The sequence below is a fragment of the Cucurbita maxima genome, unplaced genomic scaffold (genome assembly GCF_002738345.1).
Source record: "Cucurbita maxima cultivar Rimu unplaced genomic scaffold, Cmax_1.0 Cma_Scf00006, whole genome shotgun sequence".
NCBI lineage: Eukaryota > Viridiplantae > Streptophyta > Magnoliopsida > Cucurbitales > Cucurbitaceae > Cucurbita > Cucurbita maxima.
The window spans coordinates 3657169-3675562 of NW_019272022.1; the positions used below are offsets into that span (position 1 = coordinate 3657169).

Here is an 18394-nt window from a genome sequence, read left to right on the forward strand (position 1 = left end):
TATCTCTTGAATTAAAAAATAAATAAATTAAGATATTAATTATCATCGATGTAATTTAATTAATATAAAATCTTAATTTTGATGATTTAATAATTATGAAAAATATTAGGTTATATTTATGAAAAAAATTGTAATATTTGTAGCTTTTAAAGAAAATTTGTAATTTTTGTAATTAAAAAAAAAAGATTTGGAAATAGAAATATACCAATTAATTAATATTACCCCCACATAATAATTTCCTTTTTTTTTTAGAAAATTTAATTCAACGTGAAAGGTCTCAATCTAATCTTTTTTTTTTTTTAATATAAAAAACCATAATTTTCCCTTATTATTATTATTTTTGTTTCCATATATTTCTTCAATTTCTGTTCTTCAAGCAGCGGTTGTTCTTCCAATTCACCACACTTCGTCTCTTAGAAACTGCGATTTTTCTCTTAGGTCATATCTTCTGTTATTGTTTCGAGTTCGCTAAGATTAACTCCGAACTTGTTCATTATTGTTTTTTGTAACCGCGATTCGTCGTTTACCACCTCGAAATCTCCGTCGACCGTTGCAGCCGGCGTCGGAGTCAGTGTCGTATTCTGAACCGGAGGAATGACGCAGTCGCCGGATTTCGGAGGCGATTACACCGACGGAACTCACCACGTACAGTCCTTTTCGTCGACCTCTCTCTACTCTTCTTCGTCTCGCCGAGATGTTTATTACAGGTTCAATTTAATCTCTGGCTTATATCGCTTACTGTATAGTTATTTAGTTTTACAAATATCTGTTTCTTCTCTACTGGTCTCTGAATTACTTTTTTTTTGTTCTGATCGGAGGGGTGAGTGAAATTCCCCGATTTCTTGGTTTTTACCTTAATTTAATCGATTTCGAACTGATTGGTATTTCGGAAGTTGTGATAGCTCTTTGATACGATATGATCCGACTGATTTGGGTGTAAAATTTATTGAATTAGGTTCCATAGGATAGTAGTCGAGGGGAATTCGAAAGATTTAAGGAAACAGTGAAGTTATATATGGGGTTTCTACGTTTAAATTGGAATTGGAGAAGAGTATCAATAGCTGTAACAGTGCAGAAGCAGCGCACTGATTGGCCTGACCTGTTTTGGAAATTCCTGTAGTTATAAGCATGATGGAGAAGGCTAGTGTTCTTCGAATTTGATGAATTTATTTAAACCAATTATAAAGGAACACAGTTTAATATTGAGATGTGATGTGGGGTTATTGATTGAGCTTGAGGCTTGACCTACCTGTAAACTTCCATCCGTAATAATATCACTCTGCCATGTGGTTGGTTTGGATTGTATATTGCAGTTCCTTCTTTTTCATGTTTAAATTCTTCCTTCTACTTTCTCTGGTAGCTAAGCGTGCTTTTATGAAAGAGTTTGACTAGTATGACCTTTATGTAGATTAGGGGTTAATACAATCTCGATAGTATCGAACCTAAACCCAATTCCCACGTTCCACAAAGAGAACAAGAGGAACAACTACCCAATGGTGCTTTTACGAAAGAATTTAACTAATATGATTTTCTTTTTTTTTTTTTAGATTAGGGGTTAATACAATCTTGACAATATCAAACCTAAAAATCTACTTTCGGTTGCTCTTTCTAGTGGGGAGGACTTTTGAAGACGTATATGCGATTTGTGATCCCGACTCAGAGGATGTCCCAAGAAGACGAACCAAAGAAAAGGGTTATATACTTTCATTGAGATAATGTGCCTAGAATCCTTCTTATAACTTCTTAAAAACGCCCTAGACTGATCCAGACAACAAATGAATTAGTCATGATCCTCTCATTTCATGACACCTTATAATAAACAAGGCCTGTTTCTAGGGAAGATAAAGTTGATAAATCTAATTGGGAATCCTCCAAATCCTTATTTTTCTTAGTTGGCGCCTAAATTGCCACTGGCCAATCATATTTGGAAGCTAAACTAAAGTGGGAATCCTAATACCAATCCCATGGCTATCCCAGGATTCTTACCAACTAAGCTACCTCTCTGTGTATTATTTGCATTTCCTGACTTATAATGACTATGGTTTACTTCATGCAGCTGTGGTGCTTGTGGATATGAACTGAACTTGAGCTCTTCTAACCGCAATACATCGACCATCGGCTCTAAGTATGGTAAGTCGATAAAGCGAGGGATCATATCGTTTCTAAATGTCGACGATAGCAGATTTACTCAGGTTGATGAACTTCAGTGTGTGCCTCATTTCTCGAAGCACTCGTGGGGCCTATTTCGTCGAAGAATCAAGCTACTATGTCGAAAGTGTGGAAACCATATTGGAAATGCTAACACAAGCCACACTTTCTCCACCCCACTTGTTTCAGATGGATCAGATTCATCTTTGCCCAGTGAAGTCAATAGGTGTACGAAATATGAAGTTAAAATCCGTGCCTTACAACCCTCATCTTCACACGAATTTGACCCTTCAGTTATTTAAACAACGGGACAAGGCTTTACTGAATGGGTCCTCCTCCGAGTGTGCTATTTACTTGTGAATAAGAATTGGGTCTGAAATGGAAGCAAGTGTAATGGAAAGGATTCACAGCTATTGTTCCTGCCAACTAAAGGATGATTTATACGAGGGAGTTGTTTCGAAGCTACTGATGTTTTTGGTTTGTTTTTCGTTTTGCAACAAAGCATTGTTTAATGTGGCTTTATCGAAGTAACAAATTTAGTCTTCAAATTCTCTAGTTTGTATTTATTTGATTTCTAAGTTTTAAAACGTGTCTATAATAGTTATTTGAACTTTGAAATTTCATATTCAAAACTTATATAAGACTGACTCCATTAGATATAAGACCTCACCTTCTTAATTGTATTTAGTAGGCACGGAAAAAAGAAATCATTAACTTATTTGATACAAAATTGAAAATCTTAAGGAACTAATAAACATAAAATTAAAAATCTAAAAGGCTTTTTAAAAGCTAGACTCAATCTTGAAAGATGACACACTTTTGAAGGACAAATTAATTAGAAGTTCAGAACAGATACAAGTTGAGTTTCGATTTGATTGTGAAATGAAACTGGACTAAATGAATAAGATCTTTTACATATCATCAAACAAGATTCATACATATTTAATCACATAAATCACATCAAATACAACACTACAGAAACAAAACTGATGATGCCTTTCTCATTTCTTATTAAGAGTCGGTCAAATTCCAGTATTCGTGAATATAGTTGAAGACGATCTAGAAAAATGTTTAATAAAAGCAAACCAGAATCACAAGACAACCTAGGGAAACGTAGTGAATAATAAATGGAGAGAATGAATCCTGGACAACCAACCTAATTCCAAGGATAGTTTCTCCATGTCCAAGTTGTGCACAACTTCATCAGGCATATAATTTTTTGAGGTCTTCTGAGAATTCCTTCCTAATTATTTCTCTTTTAAGCTTGAGAGCTGCAGTAACTAGCCCAGATTCTGGAGTCCATGGGTTAGATAGCAATTTGATCTTTGCAGGGATCTCAAACTTCTCTAATCGTGCCTTCTTTGCTTCCTGGTAACAAGTATAAAAACATGAACAATTTACACCATGTCCCTTTCTTTTAGTTTCATCAACGAATACCAAACAAACTTTGCTATTTATACTAATATTAAATTGCCTTGCATTCTTTTCTTCATGGGGAATATACATAAAAAGAAACCCGAAATGTAAACTTCCATGGAATATTTGTTTCAAGAAGTTTTCTCTTTAAATGGGAATTTCCCTTGAGAATAACCATTCAAATAGGAAATTTCCAAAAAAAAAATTATTTTATTTAATCACGATTAATAAAATAATAGTAAACGAAGAATAATTTTCCACAAGAAATTTCTGACCCGATCCCTACAAAATTAGACGATATTTTGCAAGGATGGAAAGTTAAATGGGGGCAGGGATGTGTACATCCTAGGGAGGAGTTAAAATAGATGAACAACCAAGGGCTCTTGTGGTAAGCACAAGGGGCCTAGAGATGAGATTAGATGCAAACATGAAATCCAAGTCAGAATACAGATACCTTTATGAGTGATGCTTGCACTTCCTTCACTACTTCTTCTTTAGTACAGAGTTCAGCGAAATCACTTGTATTGATTCCTTGCTTAGAAGCCCATTCTTCTACAGCATGCTGAGAGGCTACAACAAGAGCCACACAGAAGCTATGGAAGGGATCCGCGTGCAGCATTATGTTGTCAACATACGGGCTAACGCTGAGTGCGGCTTCAACCTGTGGAAACATTACTTAGGAAACAAAGAAATTGATATAAAAAGTAAAAAGATGTAATTTGCATGTCATACCTTTCCCAAGGAAACATATTCTCCATGTTGAAGTTTGACTATATCCTTCTTACGGTCAATAATTTCAAGGCAACCATCAGCATGAAATTGCCCTATGTCACCAGTGTAGAACCACCGCATTCCCCTCTCATCGACCTTTGCAACAAATATAGATTGCATCAATAGCAAATTTGTGGAAAGCATGCTGCAGGTATCAACACCAGCAACAAGGAGACTTTACCTTGTATGATTCGCTAGTCTTTTCTTCATTTTTGAAATATCCAAGTGTTACATTTGGACCACCAATTACAATTTCTCCCCGTGGCCTTGGCAAATCACTACTTAAGTAACCACCTTCTGGCCAATCAATCAACTGAGAAAGTAAAACAAAATTCCTTAAGGTTGACCACCGGAGAACAAATGCGATGATCACACTAAAAAGCATCCAACAGAAATGTCATGGATAGAGAAAATTAGGCGCAAAGACTAAGAGCAGTGGCCCTTGCTTTACTCAGTAAACTCAATGCCAGCAAGCTCTATTTCAAGGTTTGGTATATTGTTTGATCACTTTTTCTAAGTCTCCAGTTCTGGACGTAATACAATCAGGCCAGTGTATTTGATGAAAAATACAGCAGTAAACTTTTTTCCTTGGGCATTCTTGGTTTTGTGCAATTTCTGTTGAAAATGACGGACCTTTTTTTTTTCTTTTTTTTTTTTTCAAATCTCGGATGTTAATATTATAGATGCACAGCATACTTATAAGTAATCTGGAGCACTTGTATACTGATAATGCATAGATACCTTAACAAACGAGCAAGGAAGTGGAGCTCCTACTCGACCAACGGTCAAGTCATCAAACTCAGAGAATGTTCCACCAGCACAAGTCTCAGTAAGACCATAACCCTGCCCTATTGGAGCACTGAAAATAGGATACCATGAGATACATATGCAAGATGATAACTGCAAGCACACATGCATGTATGGTAAAATGATGGACCGTGAACGTAGTTTTAATATCTATTATTGGTTGTAGGACTGTAGTATCTTTGTCCACCGCTAAATTATATCCGTCAAGTGTAGCATTCATTAGCATTTATTTATTATCAATAGTCATGGATGGTTTATGCCGCATATATAATGGAATCAACAAAATAAAATGCCAGTGAAAAATATACACTAGGCTAAAACCTCATCAAAACGGTTTAAAACCCTATATGCATCAAGACAAGCACATTATTCGGTATCTCTTGTGTAATTTGTATCCAGATTTGATATCAAATAGTCCATAGGCATCTGAAATTTAGAAATCCAGCAGTAAAGTTTCATTTGTTCTTGGACAATTGTCTGTAAGACAAGTGAACTCTAACAGTAAAAGCCTATGGTATTCATCAGATTTGCATGACATACATACTTGAGACAAATGTTGATGAATCTTTGGGTATCACCAGAAAGGGGCGCCCCTCCAGACAACAGAAAACGAAGGCGACCTCCAAGAATTGCCTGAACCTTTCTAAACACAAGAAAGTTCCATAAAAGCTTTTCCAGACCCCAAGCCCCGAACCAACTACCATTCATGGCAGATAACCTACGAGAATATGCCAAATCAAACAATTTCTTTGCTAATCCACCTGTCCCGTTCACCTGAAATCAGAAGACTCATCATTATAACCACCAAATCAACGGATCGCAAAGCATGAGTGTTCAGATAAATGACATATGAACAAAAATGTGCATGCAACATTGACAAACCTTTTTAAGAACCCCTTCTCGAACACGATCTAAAATTGCTGGGACAGCCGTCATCACTGTTGGCACAAGAGCAGTTGCATCGCCCTTTGTCCCACGCTTAATCTTGTTAGATGTATCGGTAAGTGTCAAAGGAGACCCATAACCAATAGCACATCCAACACCAGCCATTACATTCTAGGAAACGAAAATAACATATAAGATTTAGTCATAAAACAGCAAAAGTGAAAAATAATTTGAATTCTACTAAACAGTAAAAGAGTAACATAAAGCTACCGAACATATGAAATTCGAAGAATACAAACCTCTGCTGCTAACTCAAGGATATGAGCCATGGGTAAGTATGCGAGATATGTATCCTTCTTCCCGAGACCAGGAACTATAGTCATGACAGCAGAAACTGTAGCCAATACATTTGCATGTGTCATCATCACACCCTGTACACACGGCCATTATCAATAAATTATTAGCAGAAGTTGCAGAACAATGTCAACTACAAACAAGTTGCAGAACAATGTCCACTACAAACAAGTGGCAGAAAATAACAAAGGGACGCAGTGGAAAAGAAATCAAGCTCTACAGAACCTCAAGGTATCAGTAAGTTAAGGAGAATCATTGTGTATCTTAACAAAGATAACATTCCAAGATATACAGAGCTCTCAAGTTTCCCAAGTAGAGAGAGAATACTCATTGCAGAAGCGTAGGAAATATGATACAATAACATAATATTAAGAACTTTAAATGCAGTCATAAAGCTTAAAAAATAAATTAAGCAGAAGGGTAAAAAGAAATGAAACTCGAGTATGTGGTACGTATGTATGTGTGTGCAAATGTATATATATGTGTGTGTACATAAGTGCCTACGTACAAACATAGATGTTTCCCACCTTGGGCAATCCAGTGCTTCCGCTTGTATACATTATAACTGCAATATCAGCTGAGATGGGTAACTCAGCTCCCATGTTAGTTTCTTGGCCAAGCATTTGAACTTTAGCAAATGAGGTAATTTTCCAGTCTCCGTTCTGCTCAGAATTTATAACGCTTTGAGGAATCTCATCCATACATACCACATTTCTCACTGTCTTAAGCTGTCCACTGATACCTAACAGTTTATTCAACTCTTTCTGGCCACATATCACAGTCGTGACTTCTGTCTGGAGATGAAAACGACTAATACGATCACACATCATGTATAAATAATCAAAAGGGTTAAGATATTTTAATTTCAGGAATTTGCAGGGGGATAACCAACAAAACAGATTGAATATGGAGAGATAGAGGGCAGAATTTGAGAGCAAAAACATATTTTTCATAAGCACAAGGCTGGTTTCCTGATCCAGTTTAAGAAAAAATTAATAATGGTTGTACAATGAATGTGGAGAATAAAAAATGTAGCTTCATTTAACATTTGCGCAAAACATCTGTGAATGCTTGCAAAAGAGAGAGAGAGAGAGAGAGAGAGAGAGAGAGAGAGAGAGGGAGAGAGGATCGAGAGAACCTCATTCAACGAGTGACATAATGCCTCTTCCCCTAAAGATGCATAGATAGTTACGACAGTGATATTGCGCCTAAAGCATCCCTGGAACAAGAAAACACACAAGACATATTATATAACTGCAATAAAAGAAAAAAAGAAGCTAAATGTTGCTAGAAAATTAACCTCACAAACTCTTAGTAAATATTTATAAATTAATGTAGAATAAAATATCAGAACTTATTCCATGCAAGATACAACAAACAAGACACGAAAGAGAAACACCTGCAAGGCAATAAACCATTCTTCTCTTGTGTCAGCAAAGATTGCTGCACGTTCTCCTTTATTATGCCCAATTTGCACTAGACCAGAAGCAAAGCTGCACACAGCTTCAAATGTTTGACCATAAGTTAGCCACTCGTAATCACCCAAATGAAACTTCTCAAAGGATCTTCCATCGGCAGTTATTTCAGTTTCTTTTGAAATCAATTTCCGGGTTCCGAGTAAACGTCTGTCTTGGTGCTGCTTGCAAGAGTACTCAAAGAGTTCTGCAAGAGTGAAGATTCCTTCCCATGCTGTTTCCACAGGCTCGGTGCACTTACTATTCCGAACAGCAAACCCAGGATCCCCACCAGCATCGACAGGCAAGCCTCTTTTCTTTGATTTTTTTGAATTCCGGAAGAAAAATGTAGCTACAATGGGTACCAGAACACCAACGATATATGCGCTCATTTCTTACAGACTTCAGGCACCGAGTGTAACTAAAAGATGAAAAAATAAGCTAAATTCAGCAATATCTTTTAGAGAGTATCAGTTAATCGCAAACAACGAATGAACCTATATGAAGACTCGATCTGTCGCTGCTGATTAATAACAATGAAAATAAACAAAATGACTAAACCGACATAGTCTGAAAGTCTGAAAGTTCTCCTTTTAAGAAAGCTTCGACGAATACACTTTCCCAGATTCCATCCAAGCACCAGCAGGCACGTCTCACAAGAGTAAAAACACAAGCGACGACAAAAGCCAAAAACAAAATTCCCTCACATAAACGCAAGGAAAATCAAAGCACAGCAATAAAGTAAAACACCAAAACAACACAGTTCGTACCGCAACAATCGACAACAAATCTTTCCAAAAGCAAACGAATCAAGCATTCATACCTTCAGCTTCTTCTCTCGCCGTCGATACAACCAACAACAGAGAAACAAGAGACAAATTCAGAGGTACAACATTGACCAACACGAAAGATCAAGACCGAGAAACAGATGCGTCGTAAAAAGCAGCTCGAAACAGTAACATCCGAGTTTGGAGGAAGGAAGCGGAACAATTTAGGAGTGGAAACGGAATCAGGCGGAGGCGCCAATGCAGAAAGAGATTGAACTTTCAGCCTACGAAAGCGAATCAGCTGCAGCTTAAGCGACTTTTCTATGATTTTCCAGAGCGCAGCAATGAATGAAGGAATGATGGAGAAAGCAGGCTGAGACTAAGGGCTTTACCATACGGATCGACGTTGGGGTATGGAACTGGGCGACTCTGACCGTAGGAAAATGGGATACGGACTGTGAAGTGGGATACATTCCAGATTTCTGATTTCAATCCTGGCCGTTCATGGCAGTTATCCGACTTTTTCCGCCTTTTTTTTTTCTTTTTTCTTTTTTTAATTTAATATTATTCTGGAAGAGTTTTTGTCAATAGCGTAAGAATTAATCTTTTTTTTTTAAATATAAGAATTAAAATATTATATTATTGTAGCAAGGATTAAAAACAATGTCAGCAATCCAACCGTTAAAAACTAGTATTTTATATTTAAAAAAACAAATTTATCAGAAAAAGTTTGAATATAGTATATATATATATATTAAATAATTAATTATAAGGATTTACAAAATAATATAAAGTTTGAGATTTGGGTTATTAATTTCGAATCCACATGATGTGAAAGTGTTTAATTATGATTCCATGGGCATATTAATTTTCATCGATAATCTAAAAAAAAAAGTAGAAGTTGCGTTGGAATGGTTGGTTTAAAAATCAAATCAAATTAATACATCATTTGTTTTATTGTGACTTATTCGTTATTCTCGAGTGATTTTGGACCATAAAAATTAAATTAAGATAGATAGAACGAATTTTCTTTCTTTAGGAAACCTTAGGTCAACTCATAACTTAGACCGCATTCTAATTTAAAGATTATTATGCTTTTATAACATAAGCATTAGAGTATTTTGACCGTTAGGAATCACGACTCTTCACAATGGTATGATATTGTCCACTTTGAGCATAAACTCTCATGACTTTGTTTGGGTTTCTCAAAAAAACCTCATACCAGCGGAGATAGTATTTCTCACTTATAAACCCATGATCTTCCACTAAATTAACCAACGTGGGACTCACTCCTAATAATCCTCAACATAGACCTTCTTTTTGTAGCAAGCACCATACTAGTGTCAATGAGATGAACTCTATCTATTTGGAATAATAATTTGGTCCAGGGTAAGTGGTATAAGCAGTTTTTTCTTTGAAGAAATTAGAGAAGAGGAAGACAATGCCAAAATAGAACATGTGAGCAAAATTGGGCTCGAAATAAAGATTACTACACTATAGCTTCATTTGACCATACTGCAACGGATGTCAACTATTTCAACCATATCAATTAAGAATTAAGACATACTTTAGATGTATTCCTATATAAACTACACAAATTAACTTGCATTATTGCCTTTGTTTTAAGTTACTGCATGTTTCAACAATAGAAGAGAACAAACAAGTATGTATTCATTTATTTACTTTTGAAATAGACACAGTACCTATTTAAAAGGCTGATTGATTTGGATTTAATAATGCACCGGCATTACTGATCCAAGAAAACACTTAGGCTGTTAGAACTTCATTCTTTTTTAGTCCTAAAACTTTGGGTATAATTTTCATTTAATTTTCATGTACGAGCCTTCTAGAGTTCCTTAATCCCTAAGCTTAAATAAAAGATAATCATGTAATCAGATTAGATTTGAAAGGTCACCTTGACAATGGTCCCTTTGCCTCGGCTAGTGTTTCGATCATAAGCAGAACACATGGCAATTGACCCTCGAATTTGGCTAAACATCTGTGCTTTGAAATAATAAAATGAAAATGTTATATCATACTCGGCTTGCATCGATCTAGCCCATATCGATTAGGTCAGACTTGCATATAAAAAGAATAATTGAGACAGAGGCCGAGTTAAGGAATTGACTTGGACAAAAAGATCGAATTCACTTCTAAGATCGAAAATGACAAAAATAACAGAAAACGGAATAAATTGTTCATTTTTCGGCCATTGACCGTACCTGAGAACAACCATTCACTAGCTTTTTTTTCTTTAAAAAAGACGAGAACTAGCATATTTATTTGAAGGGTGAATCTGTTCAAGGCCCCCTAGTTTTTTAATTCAAAGATTCATGCCTATAAGATATAAAGGAAATCGAAGTCAACTGAATAAAAAAGAAAAAAGTCAAATAGAGGGGACCCGGCGCAACAACATACCGACCTGAAGGTTTCAGCCTTGTGGGGGTCTTCTATTGATGTTATCCTGAGGGTTTCCACCGGGGGCTGCACCGGTGAACATCTGCATCATAGATCTCAAAGCACCATTGAGATCCTGTGGCATTCCATCTCCAACGCTGAAACTGAAATTTGCATCCATATTTGTTCTTGGATCATCTGCTGATCCATTTCCGCTTCTGTTCTCTTCTCCCCCGACTCCGGTATGTTGCCCATGGTTAGCAGCCATGTTCATGAATATGTTTGAGATTTCGGAAGGTAAAGTGCCATTAAAGGGCATAGAAGGGAAGGGAGGTGAAGGGCTGTCATTCCTTGACGCTCCACTAGACTGCTGGTATTGGGATTCTTGACTTCGACTGGATGAACCCTGCATAGAATTAAATCCATGGAAGATAAATTGTAGTGGAGTTAGCAGAAGGATGAGCAAACAAAACCATAGCAAAAATTAGCAGGCTACTGCTCATTACATATTCAAATTGGATCGCATTTGCAACATTTCTACTAAGTTCAAGTGGCTGAACAATGGCACTTTTGGCTCCTGAAGCCATTTCATTCACATCACATTAATGAAGTAAATTTTCCAGCAGTCTTATATGGCCACAGAAAGATATTACATACTTGATCATTACGGAAAAACAACTTACTCTGGGCTTTAAGAATTCTGACCCATGACCACTAGATAGTGTTGATTATTAAGTGAGAACTAGTAAAGTAGTAGGATTCTGAGGAGAGAGCAACACAATGAATAGGAGTTGACATAGACAAAAACATGGCAACATTTTTTTTTTATCTTGAATTTGGAAGAGATCGAGATCATTTTCATTCTAGAGCCGTCAATTATATTAGGTGGTTACAATGCTTAAATTATACCATCCGAAGGAAGTGGCCTATTCGCACTTCAAAATCCAAATATTTGTACCACGACTCATAGGAGGAGCAATCAATGGCTTCCTTGAACTTACTAACTTCTATTACAAGTTTGAGAACCAACAATCCTTTGTGAAGGGATCGTTTGTTTCATGAGAAAATAAAGCACGTTGTACCTGCTCATGGTGAGTTTGTCGCTGTGCTTCCTTTAACTTCTGTTCAGCTACCTATGATGAGTTGAAATAAAACATTTTCAAATAATAATAGTGTTACAGTAAAAGAAAAACCAGTTGTGGTGGTGAAAGTCAATGCATTGTTTAATTTAAAGAAACCGAGCTTTCAGTATTGAAAAATATGAAAGAATAAAAGTCAGTCTATTAACTCGAATATTTTCCCTGACAGCTTCATTGTTTGGATCCAACTGCAAGGCTGCACAATAAAGCTGACATTTTAAAATGCATTCGATATGGGTAATAAAAAACATGGTATGTGCAAAAAAGAAGACCTAATCAGTTCCAAATACATATAGTTCTCTACAAAAACTTTCATAATTGAACATAAGTTTAATTAGCCTAAAGCACTGCAAGGGTTCTAATGTTCGAAGTCTCACCAACCTTTCATAAATCCTTTATCAATAGCATCACGATAGCTCCCCTGGTCATATAAAGCCAAGCCCAGACGACTATATGCCTTGCTATAATTTGGGTCAATTTCAATGGATTTCAAAGAGTCTCTTGTTGCTTCAGAGTATTTTTGGATTTGAGTGTAAGCAGCTGCCCTGAGGAGTTCTAATTTTTTTGACATTGAAAAAAAAAATTCATCAAAGCAAAATTGGATGAGTAAAATAACAACAATGAATCTGTCTTCCATACATTTCAATGAAATTAAAATTGACAAAAAAAGCCAAGTAAACCAGGACAAAGTGAAACTATAAAGATAATGGTTGTGAGCAGATACATTTTTACGTCCATACAATATTTTTGTCTGTGTATTTGTGATTCGACAATATTTAATGTCAAAATATTTGGATAATATGGAGTATTGAAAGTATAAGCGGTAAGAGAAGCCTAAGTATGTCCAGGAATCTCAATCATGTTTACGAAAATTTGACAAATGTTAAGTTTCTCGTATGACTAATGGGATAGCATTTTTTTTTTTTTTTTTTCACAGCATTCAGTTTACAAGGGTGGTAAACTAATCTGCATAACTCAGAAAAGTGAATGTATGAGTGAATCAGTTCTTATCTCATACATATAGAAGGAAAAGAAATTCCTTAACTAGCACGATTAGATACTTTATTGCAATTCGTATTAATGCTCTTTATGATATTACAGCATTCTACCTGTTACAGTAGTAAATGGCATTATTTTCACATAGTGCGATTGCACAACTATACAACTCAATTGCGTCGGAGAATAGTTTTGACTGCATAGCCCTGTTACCTAAAACAGAACATATTTTTCCATATTAGAACCTTTCAGTGAGCTGGGCCTATAAAAAGAGAGATTGGAATATCAATTAGACTGCAAAAATAATGTCTTATTTTATCAAATAAAGGATAAATGTAAGCATGAAGAGTACGTCTAAATAATAAAAAGCGAAGTATCTAAACGATACATTTGTGTGAAGGTAACCAATTATAACCTTTACCATATTAAAGAATGTGCGGAAGGACAGGAAACCATACGATAAAATAGAACAGGCTAAAAATTATTTCTTAGGAGTTCTGATACCAAGGGACTTCAAGGACTCAGCCAGGTTTTTGTGATTAATTTCGGCGCATCCAGATCTTTCCATTTCCTGAAGCAATGAGAAATTTGGTAAAGGATTATCCAAGGAAGCAAGGGAAGAGAAAGGGAAGGGTACTCTTCAAAAGTAAGAGACCGTTCTACGAGGCAATGAGCCAGTAGCAGATAAGTTACTAACTGCATTAAGAATATCTAACAACAGATGCTGAGATAAGGTACACACAGAGATAAAAATTCATCTGAAGCAACAAAAGAACAAAAAAATCATACTCCAAGAGCATCATGAAACAAACGAGTTGCTCGCTCGAGTTGGTCAGGATCATCCCTCCCATCTGCTGAGGTCCTAAAATATCGAAGTTTTTCAAGTGCAAGAACAAATTGCCCAAAAAGTTCATCTTGCAATACTCCTGCAAAAATGTTGACCAACGCAGAAAAAATGAAAAAAAAAAAAAAGAATCCAAACCACCAATTTAATTGATTCAACATATACAATCCTATACAATTCTTTTACAGAAAAATATTTTTATAATATCCTTTTAAAAAAAAAAGAGGAACATACAAAAAGAAGAGCATCAAAAATCCCTTTTCAAAATTCCTATTAGAAAAGGAAAAGGAATCCCTCTTTCAAAGAAGAAAAAGAAAGGACTGACAATCGAAGAAAAAAAAACTTTAGAAAGACCAATCCTCTAGAATACAGGGTGTCAAGCCAACCCTCCTTTTCTTCAAGGAGACTCGATTCTTTCAACCCAATTAATCCAACAAAGTTCTGAAAGTGAACATTTAAAAATAATTCTTCCTCCTACTAGCAGCTCTTGCAATACTGTCTCCATGAAACAAAGGATAATGCTTTCTTTGGAATTTTAAATAAAAATTAAATTGATACAAGAGCTTGACCCATGAATCTCATAGTAAAATTACGTGAGAGAAAAACAAAGGTTAATCACTAACAATTCATGGGCCCTATTACAAAGAAAATCATCATTATGATAAGAGGAAATAAAACAACTTCCTCTTCCTGCAACAAAATCACAATTATTTAGGCCTCCTTTCACAGCTATTTTGTTTTTTATTTTATGCTTTTGAAAATTTAAATTATAAATGCTATTTCCATTCATGCATTTCTTTGAGTTGTTATCTACTTTTTAAAAGTGTGACACACCTGAGTAAATGAAGGGTACATGAATAAATCGAGACCAAATCCAAATGAGAGTGATTCTAAGGATATGATAGATAAGAAATAATTAAAAGAATTGAAAATCACTACCTATACCAACAAGGCACATCTTTTTTTTCGTGAACTCAATCATAGAAACTTTCAAAACTAAGCATGCTTAACTTGGAGCAATTATATGTGGGGGCAGTCTTCCCTCTTAGAATTATCTTATGGGGGCTACATAGAAATACTAGGACCATCAAGTGTAAAATCTGGATTCCAAACTCTGATCTAAATCTTAGACATGAGGTGTTATATACGGTATCAGAGTGAGGCCACTTCCAATAGGATATAGTTCATAAACGAACTAATATGAAAGCTAGTGGGCATGTGACACACGAGTAAAGGAGTACATTAATGAACCGGAGTACATTAATGAACCGAGATTACGTCCGAATGAAAGTGATCCTAAGAATATGATGGTTAAAAAAGGCTTAAAAGAATTGAAAGTCACTACCTATACCAACAAAGTGCACCTTCCTTTTCAATTGCTTAATCATAGAAACTCCAAATTCAAGCGCACTTAGCTTGGAACTATTCTATGTTGAGTTACATCTTAGAAATTTTCCTAAAAAACATTTGAGTAAAGATAAAAGATGCTGAAAAAATCTATGTTAGTTTGTGGGGATAGTCTCCACTTTTAAAAGTAATTCAAGACAAGTATGTGATATGGTCATATCATAAGGGATGTAGGAAAATGTCGAGGCCATCAAGTGCCAAATCTGGATTCCAAATCCTGATATGAATCTTGGGCATGAGGCGTCACAAAAAAGAAGTCAAAATTTAAAGACAAAAAGATAAGTAGCCTTTAAAAACCAGTTATCGTTTTTTAAATTTGGTTAATAATTCAAATATATTTGTGAAATGGTAAAAGAAAAAAACTAAAAAAATTGAGAGGAAATAAATCTAATTTTTTAAAACAAAAAACTTAAAACAAGATTATTATCAAATGATGCCTTAGCTCCTCCAAAGCTCAAAGAAAGCAAACCTTTATATCAAATAAGGAGGTAATAAAATATAGGATAAACAAAAAAAAGTGTAAATAAATGGAATGGGAAATTATGATGGAAATCCGAAGACGACAAAAGATTTTAGCAACTCCAAATTAAAAATTATCTTTGAAGAAGCTTTTGTTTCTTGTTTTTTCTTTTTTTTTTTTTTTTTTTTTTTTTTTTAAAAAACGCTTGTTTCTTTCCTTCAACAATTCCAAGAAAAATTGTCATATATCATTGCAATCGCCACCAATTAGTCGCAAGTTAGCAACTTGAGCATAGTTTTTTTTTTTTTTTTTTTGCTTTTCATGTAAACTTGCAGTTTTGATTTAGTTTGAACCTGGTCCAGTGGTCATTGCAGTTAATCTTATAGATGGTGACCAAACAAGTGACAACTTGTACTTCTAAGTGCAATTTTGTCACCATCTTTTCTACCACTATTGTTCCCTGCGTTACAATTAGCTAAATAGAGAGGTGAAACAAAATTTTCAGACGAAATCTCCAACAGCTACAATTACTACATTTTGCAGTGCTCCAATTTTCACATTGAGCATAAAAATTTAGTAATTAGACCATGAAAAAGACCTACTTTCCATGTGTAATTGCAAAGCCAGTTCTAGATCTAAGTCAAATTCCCTTTTTTTTCCACATACCAAACACAAATGATGCATATAAATCTAGACTGAGATACAATGCTTCAAAATTCCAAATTCACCAAGCATGATCCTTCTACTTCTTTAATGTACTTCAGCTAAGGTTCACAACTTTTCTACAAACCTTGAAACCTAAGAGGGAATCTTAAAGAACAAGAGGTAATAAGAGTGGGATGCTGATGTGTAGTTTCTATTTTCTATGAATACAGCTAAAATTACATATAATATGTGTATATATATATCAAAGACAAAGGTATACAAGGAAAAGAAAAAGAAAAGAGGAGAAAACCTACCCAAGGGATGAGATTCTCTTGAACAATCATCCCCTTGGATTAATTGAGAGAGAGAAAATCAAAACTCAACAATCAAATAAGACAATCAGATAAGTTATAATTGATTGAATTCAAAACATTTTCAAACAAACACGAACACTAATAAAAACATTTATGAGTGTACATAAAGTTATATAATTTGGATGCTTTGAAGTGCCGAACAACATTACTTAGCAACATCATTTCTTATTTTCTAAAAGTAGACTAAACAGAGAACCTTTTCCAAGAAAAAGAAAAAAGAAAATGAAAATTACTTCATAAGATCAATCGGGGTATGCAACTACCAACTGGCTACATCTTGATTGGGAAACAATCAGGCCTTAATGAACAGTATTTTGAAATTCCGGGGATGTAAGTTTCAGTTCTACTTTTGGTTCAAAATGTTGAAATGAAAAACACACTGCAGATAATCTCCTTCTGGCTACACATTTGACCATGTTTACAGATTGAAATACCAATGTGACATATTTCAATGCTGACCTAACGATGATAAACTTCACAATTATTTTTATCGACACAAATGGCATGGAAGTTAAAGCGTATATGAAGACTTGGAAATTAGCACAGAGAATTAATGACTTCATATTGCTGAAATTTTCATGAACAGAAAACCGCAAGGAAAGCTGACCTGAGGTCTTGATGACTTTGACAAATTGGCGCCAGAATCATTCACATTGAGAGAACTGCAATGTTCCATCGGAACGGTTCCATTATCAACAGATGAATTAGTTCCAGAACGCTGAAAAGATCCCGGTGAACTAAAAATGTCTACTAGCGAATTGAACTCCGCTAACTCTTCGGCAGCAGGAGACTGAACTTTAAACACTTGTTCTAAACATTGTTTTGCTACCTCAATGCCCTCAACATCAACACCTGGACCTGGCTCCACTGCGCACAAAACAAATATCATAAGATAACGAATTCGAATTGATTAATGGAAACCCTAAAACAAACATCAAAATAGTAACGAACATCACTTAATACAACACATCGCTTCACTCCACTAAAATTGCCTAATGTACACAAATTCGACACGAAACATTCCAATAATTCAGCATCGAAAATCTATCATAAAAAACCTACTCCGCAATCGCGCTAATCATTAGCAGAAGAAAAACCTACTGAAGAGCGCCGAAAACTGCTCAACTACAACATTACAGGAACATAAACGATCGTGAAAAGGGAGAAAAGCAGAGACCAGAGTTCAGAAAGTCAAGAAAGGCACGAACGATGCGACAAGCGACGGGAGAGTCGGTCCTCATGTTAGCCATGGGCAAGCGCACATGATAAGAAGGCGCGAACCGTCTGAACACAGTTAACGAGAGCTCGGCTCCGCCTGAAAACTTAGTAGAATGGAGCTCTGAGGCAAAAGCCGGCGATGGGACTTGGAATGGTCGGAGTTGCAGAATCTTGAGGGAGTTGAGAAGCTCAGTAGTGGCAACCTTCTGCTGGTCCTGGAGATTAAAAAAGCTGCGGCGGTAATTTCCAATTCCACGCGGCAATAGAACCGAAATATACCATTAAAAAAAAAAAAAAAAAAAAAAAAAAAAA

The 18394-nt window shown here is 35.5% G+C and overlaps 3 protein-coding genes across 8 annotated transcripts; 1 reads left to right on the forward strand and 2 right to left on the reverse strand.

The window, feature by feature from the left end:
- Nucleotides 1–335: 335 nt before the first annotated feature.
- LOC111480321 (uncharacterized protein At4g08330, chloroplastic) lies at nt 336–2696 on the forward strand. The gene is made up of 2 exons (XM_023125293.1): nt 336–707; nt 2057–2696. The coding sequence occupies exons 1-2, from the start codon at nt 595–597 to the stop codon at nt 2448–2450; spliced, it is 507 nt and encodes a 168-aa protein (XP_022981061.1). The 5' UTR covers nt 336–594; the 3' UTR covers nt 2451–2696.
- Nucleotides 2697–3116: 420 nt separating this feature from the next.
- LOC111480247 (long chain acyl-CoA synthetase 9, chloroplastic) lies at nt 3117–9056 on the reverse strand. 4 transcript variants are annotated; one of them, XM_023125182.1, is made up of 13 exons: nt 8659–9056; nt 7781–8256; nt 7520–7600; nt 6909–7175; nt 6327–6458; nt 6025–6198; nt 5687–5916; nt 5077–5194; nt 4517–4648; nt 4297–4431; nt 4019–4225; nt 3305–3516; nt 3117–3207 (listed from the first exon to the last, which is right to left on the reverse strand). In XM_023125182.1, exons 2-12 carry the CDS (start codon nt 8225–8227, stop codon nt 3352–3354), a joined length of 2088 nt encoding a protein of 695 aa, XP_022980950.1. In that variant the 5' UTR covers nt 8228–8256; nt 8659–9056; the 3' UTR covers nt 3117–3207; nt 3305–3351. The 4 variants fall into 4 exon arrangements, with proteins under 4 accessions (XP_022980950.1, XP_022980947.1, XP_022980948.1 ...); XM_023125179.1 differs by having other exon boundaries at nt 3117–3516; XM_023125180.1 differs by lacking the exon at nt 8659–9056 and adding an exon at nt 8401–8611 and having other exon boundaries at nt 3117–3516.
- Nucleotides 9057–10421: 1365 nt separating this feature from the next.
- On the reverse strand, nt 10422–18317 carry LOC111480278 (small glutamine-rich tetratricopeptide repeat-containing protein 2). 3 transcript variants are annotated; one of them, XM_023125230.1, is made up of 11 exons: nt 18042–18293; nt 17472–17731; nt 16805–16838; nt 13924–14060; nt 13639–13705; nt 13248–13340; nt 12520–12693; nt 12288–12334; nt 12082–12132; nt 11025–11405; nt 10422–10601 (listed from the first exon to the last, which is right to left on the reverse strand). In XM_023125230.1, exons 1-10 carry the CDS (start codon nt 18112–18114, stop codon nt 11034–11036), a joined length of 1308 nt encoding a protein of 435 aa, XP_022980998.1. In that variant the 5' UTR covers nt 18115–18293; the 3' UTR covers nt 10422–10601; nt 11025–11033. The 3 variants fall into 3 exon arrangements, with proteins under 3 accessions (XP_022980998.1, XP_022980997.1, XP_022980999.1); XM_023125229.1 differs by lacking the exon at nt 10422–10601 and having other exon boundaries at nt 10674–11405; nt 18042–18317; XM_023125231.1 differs by lacking the exon at nt 10422–10601 and having other exon boundaries at nt 10674–11405; nt 12520–12683; nt 13248–13347; nt 18042–18291.
- Between the last annotated feature and the right edge of the window lie 77 nt (nt 18318–18394).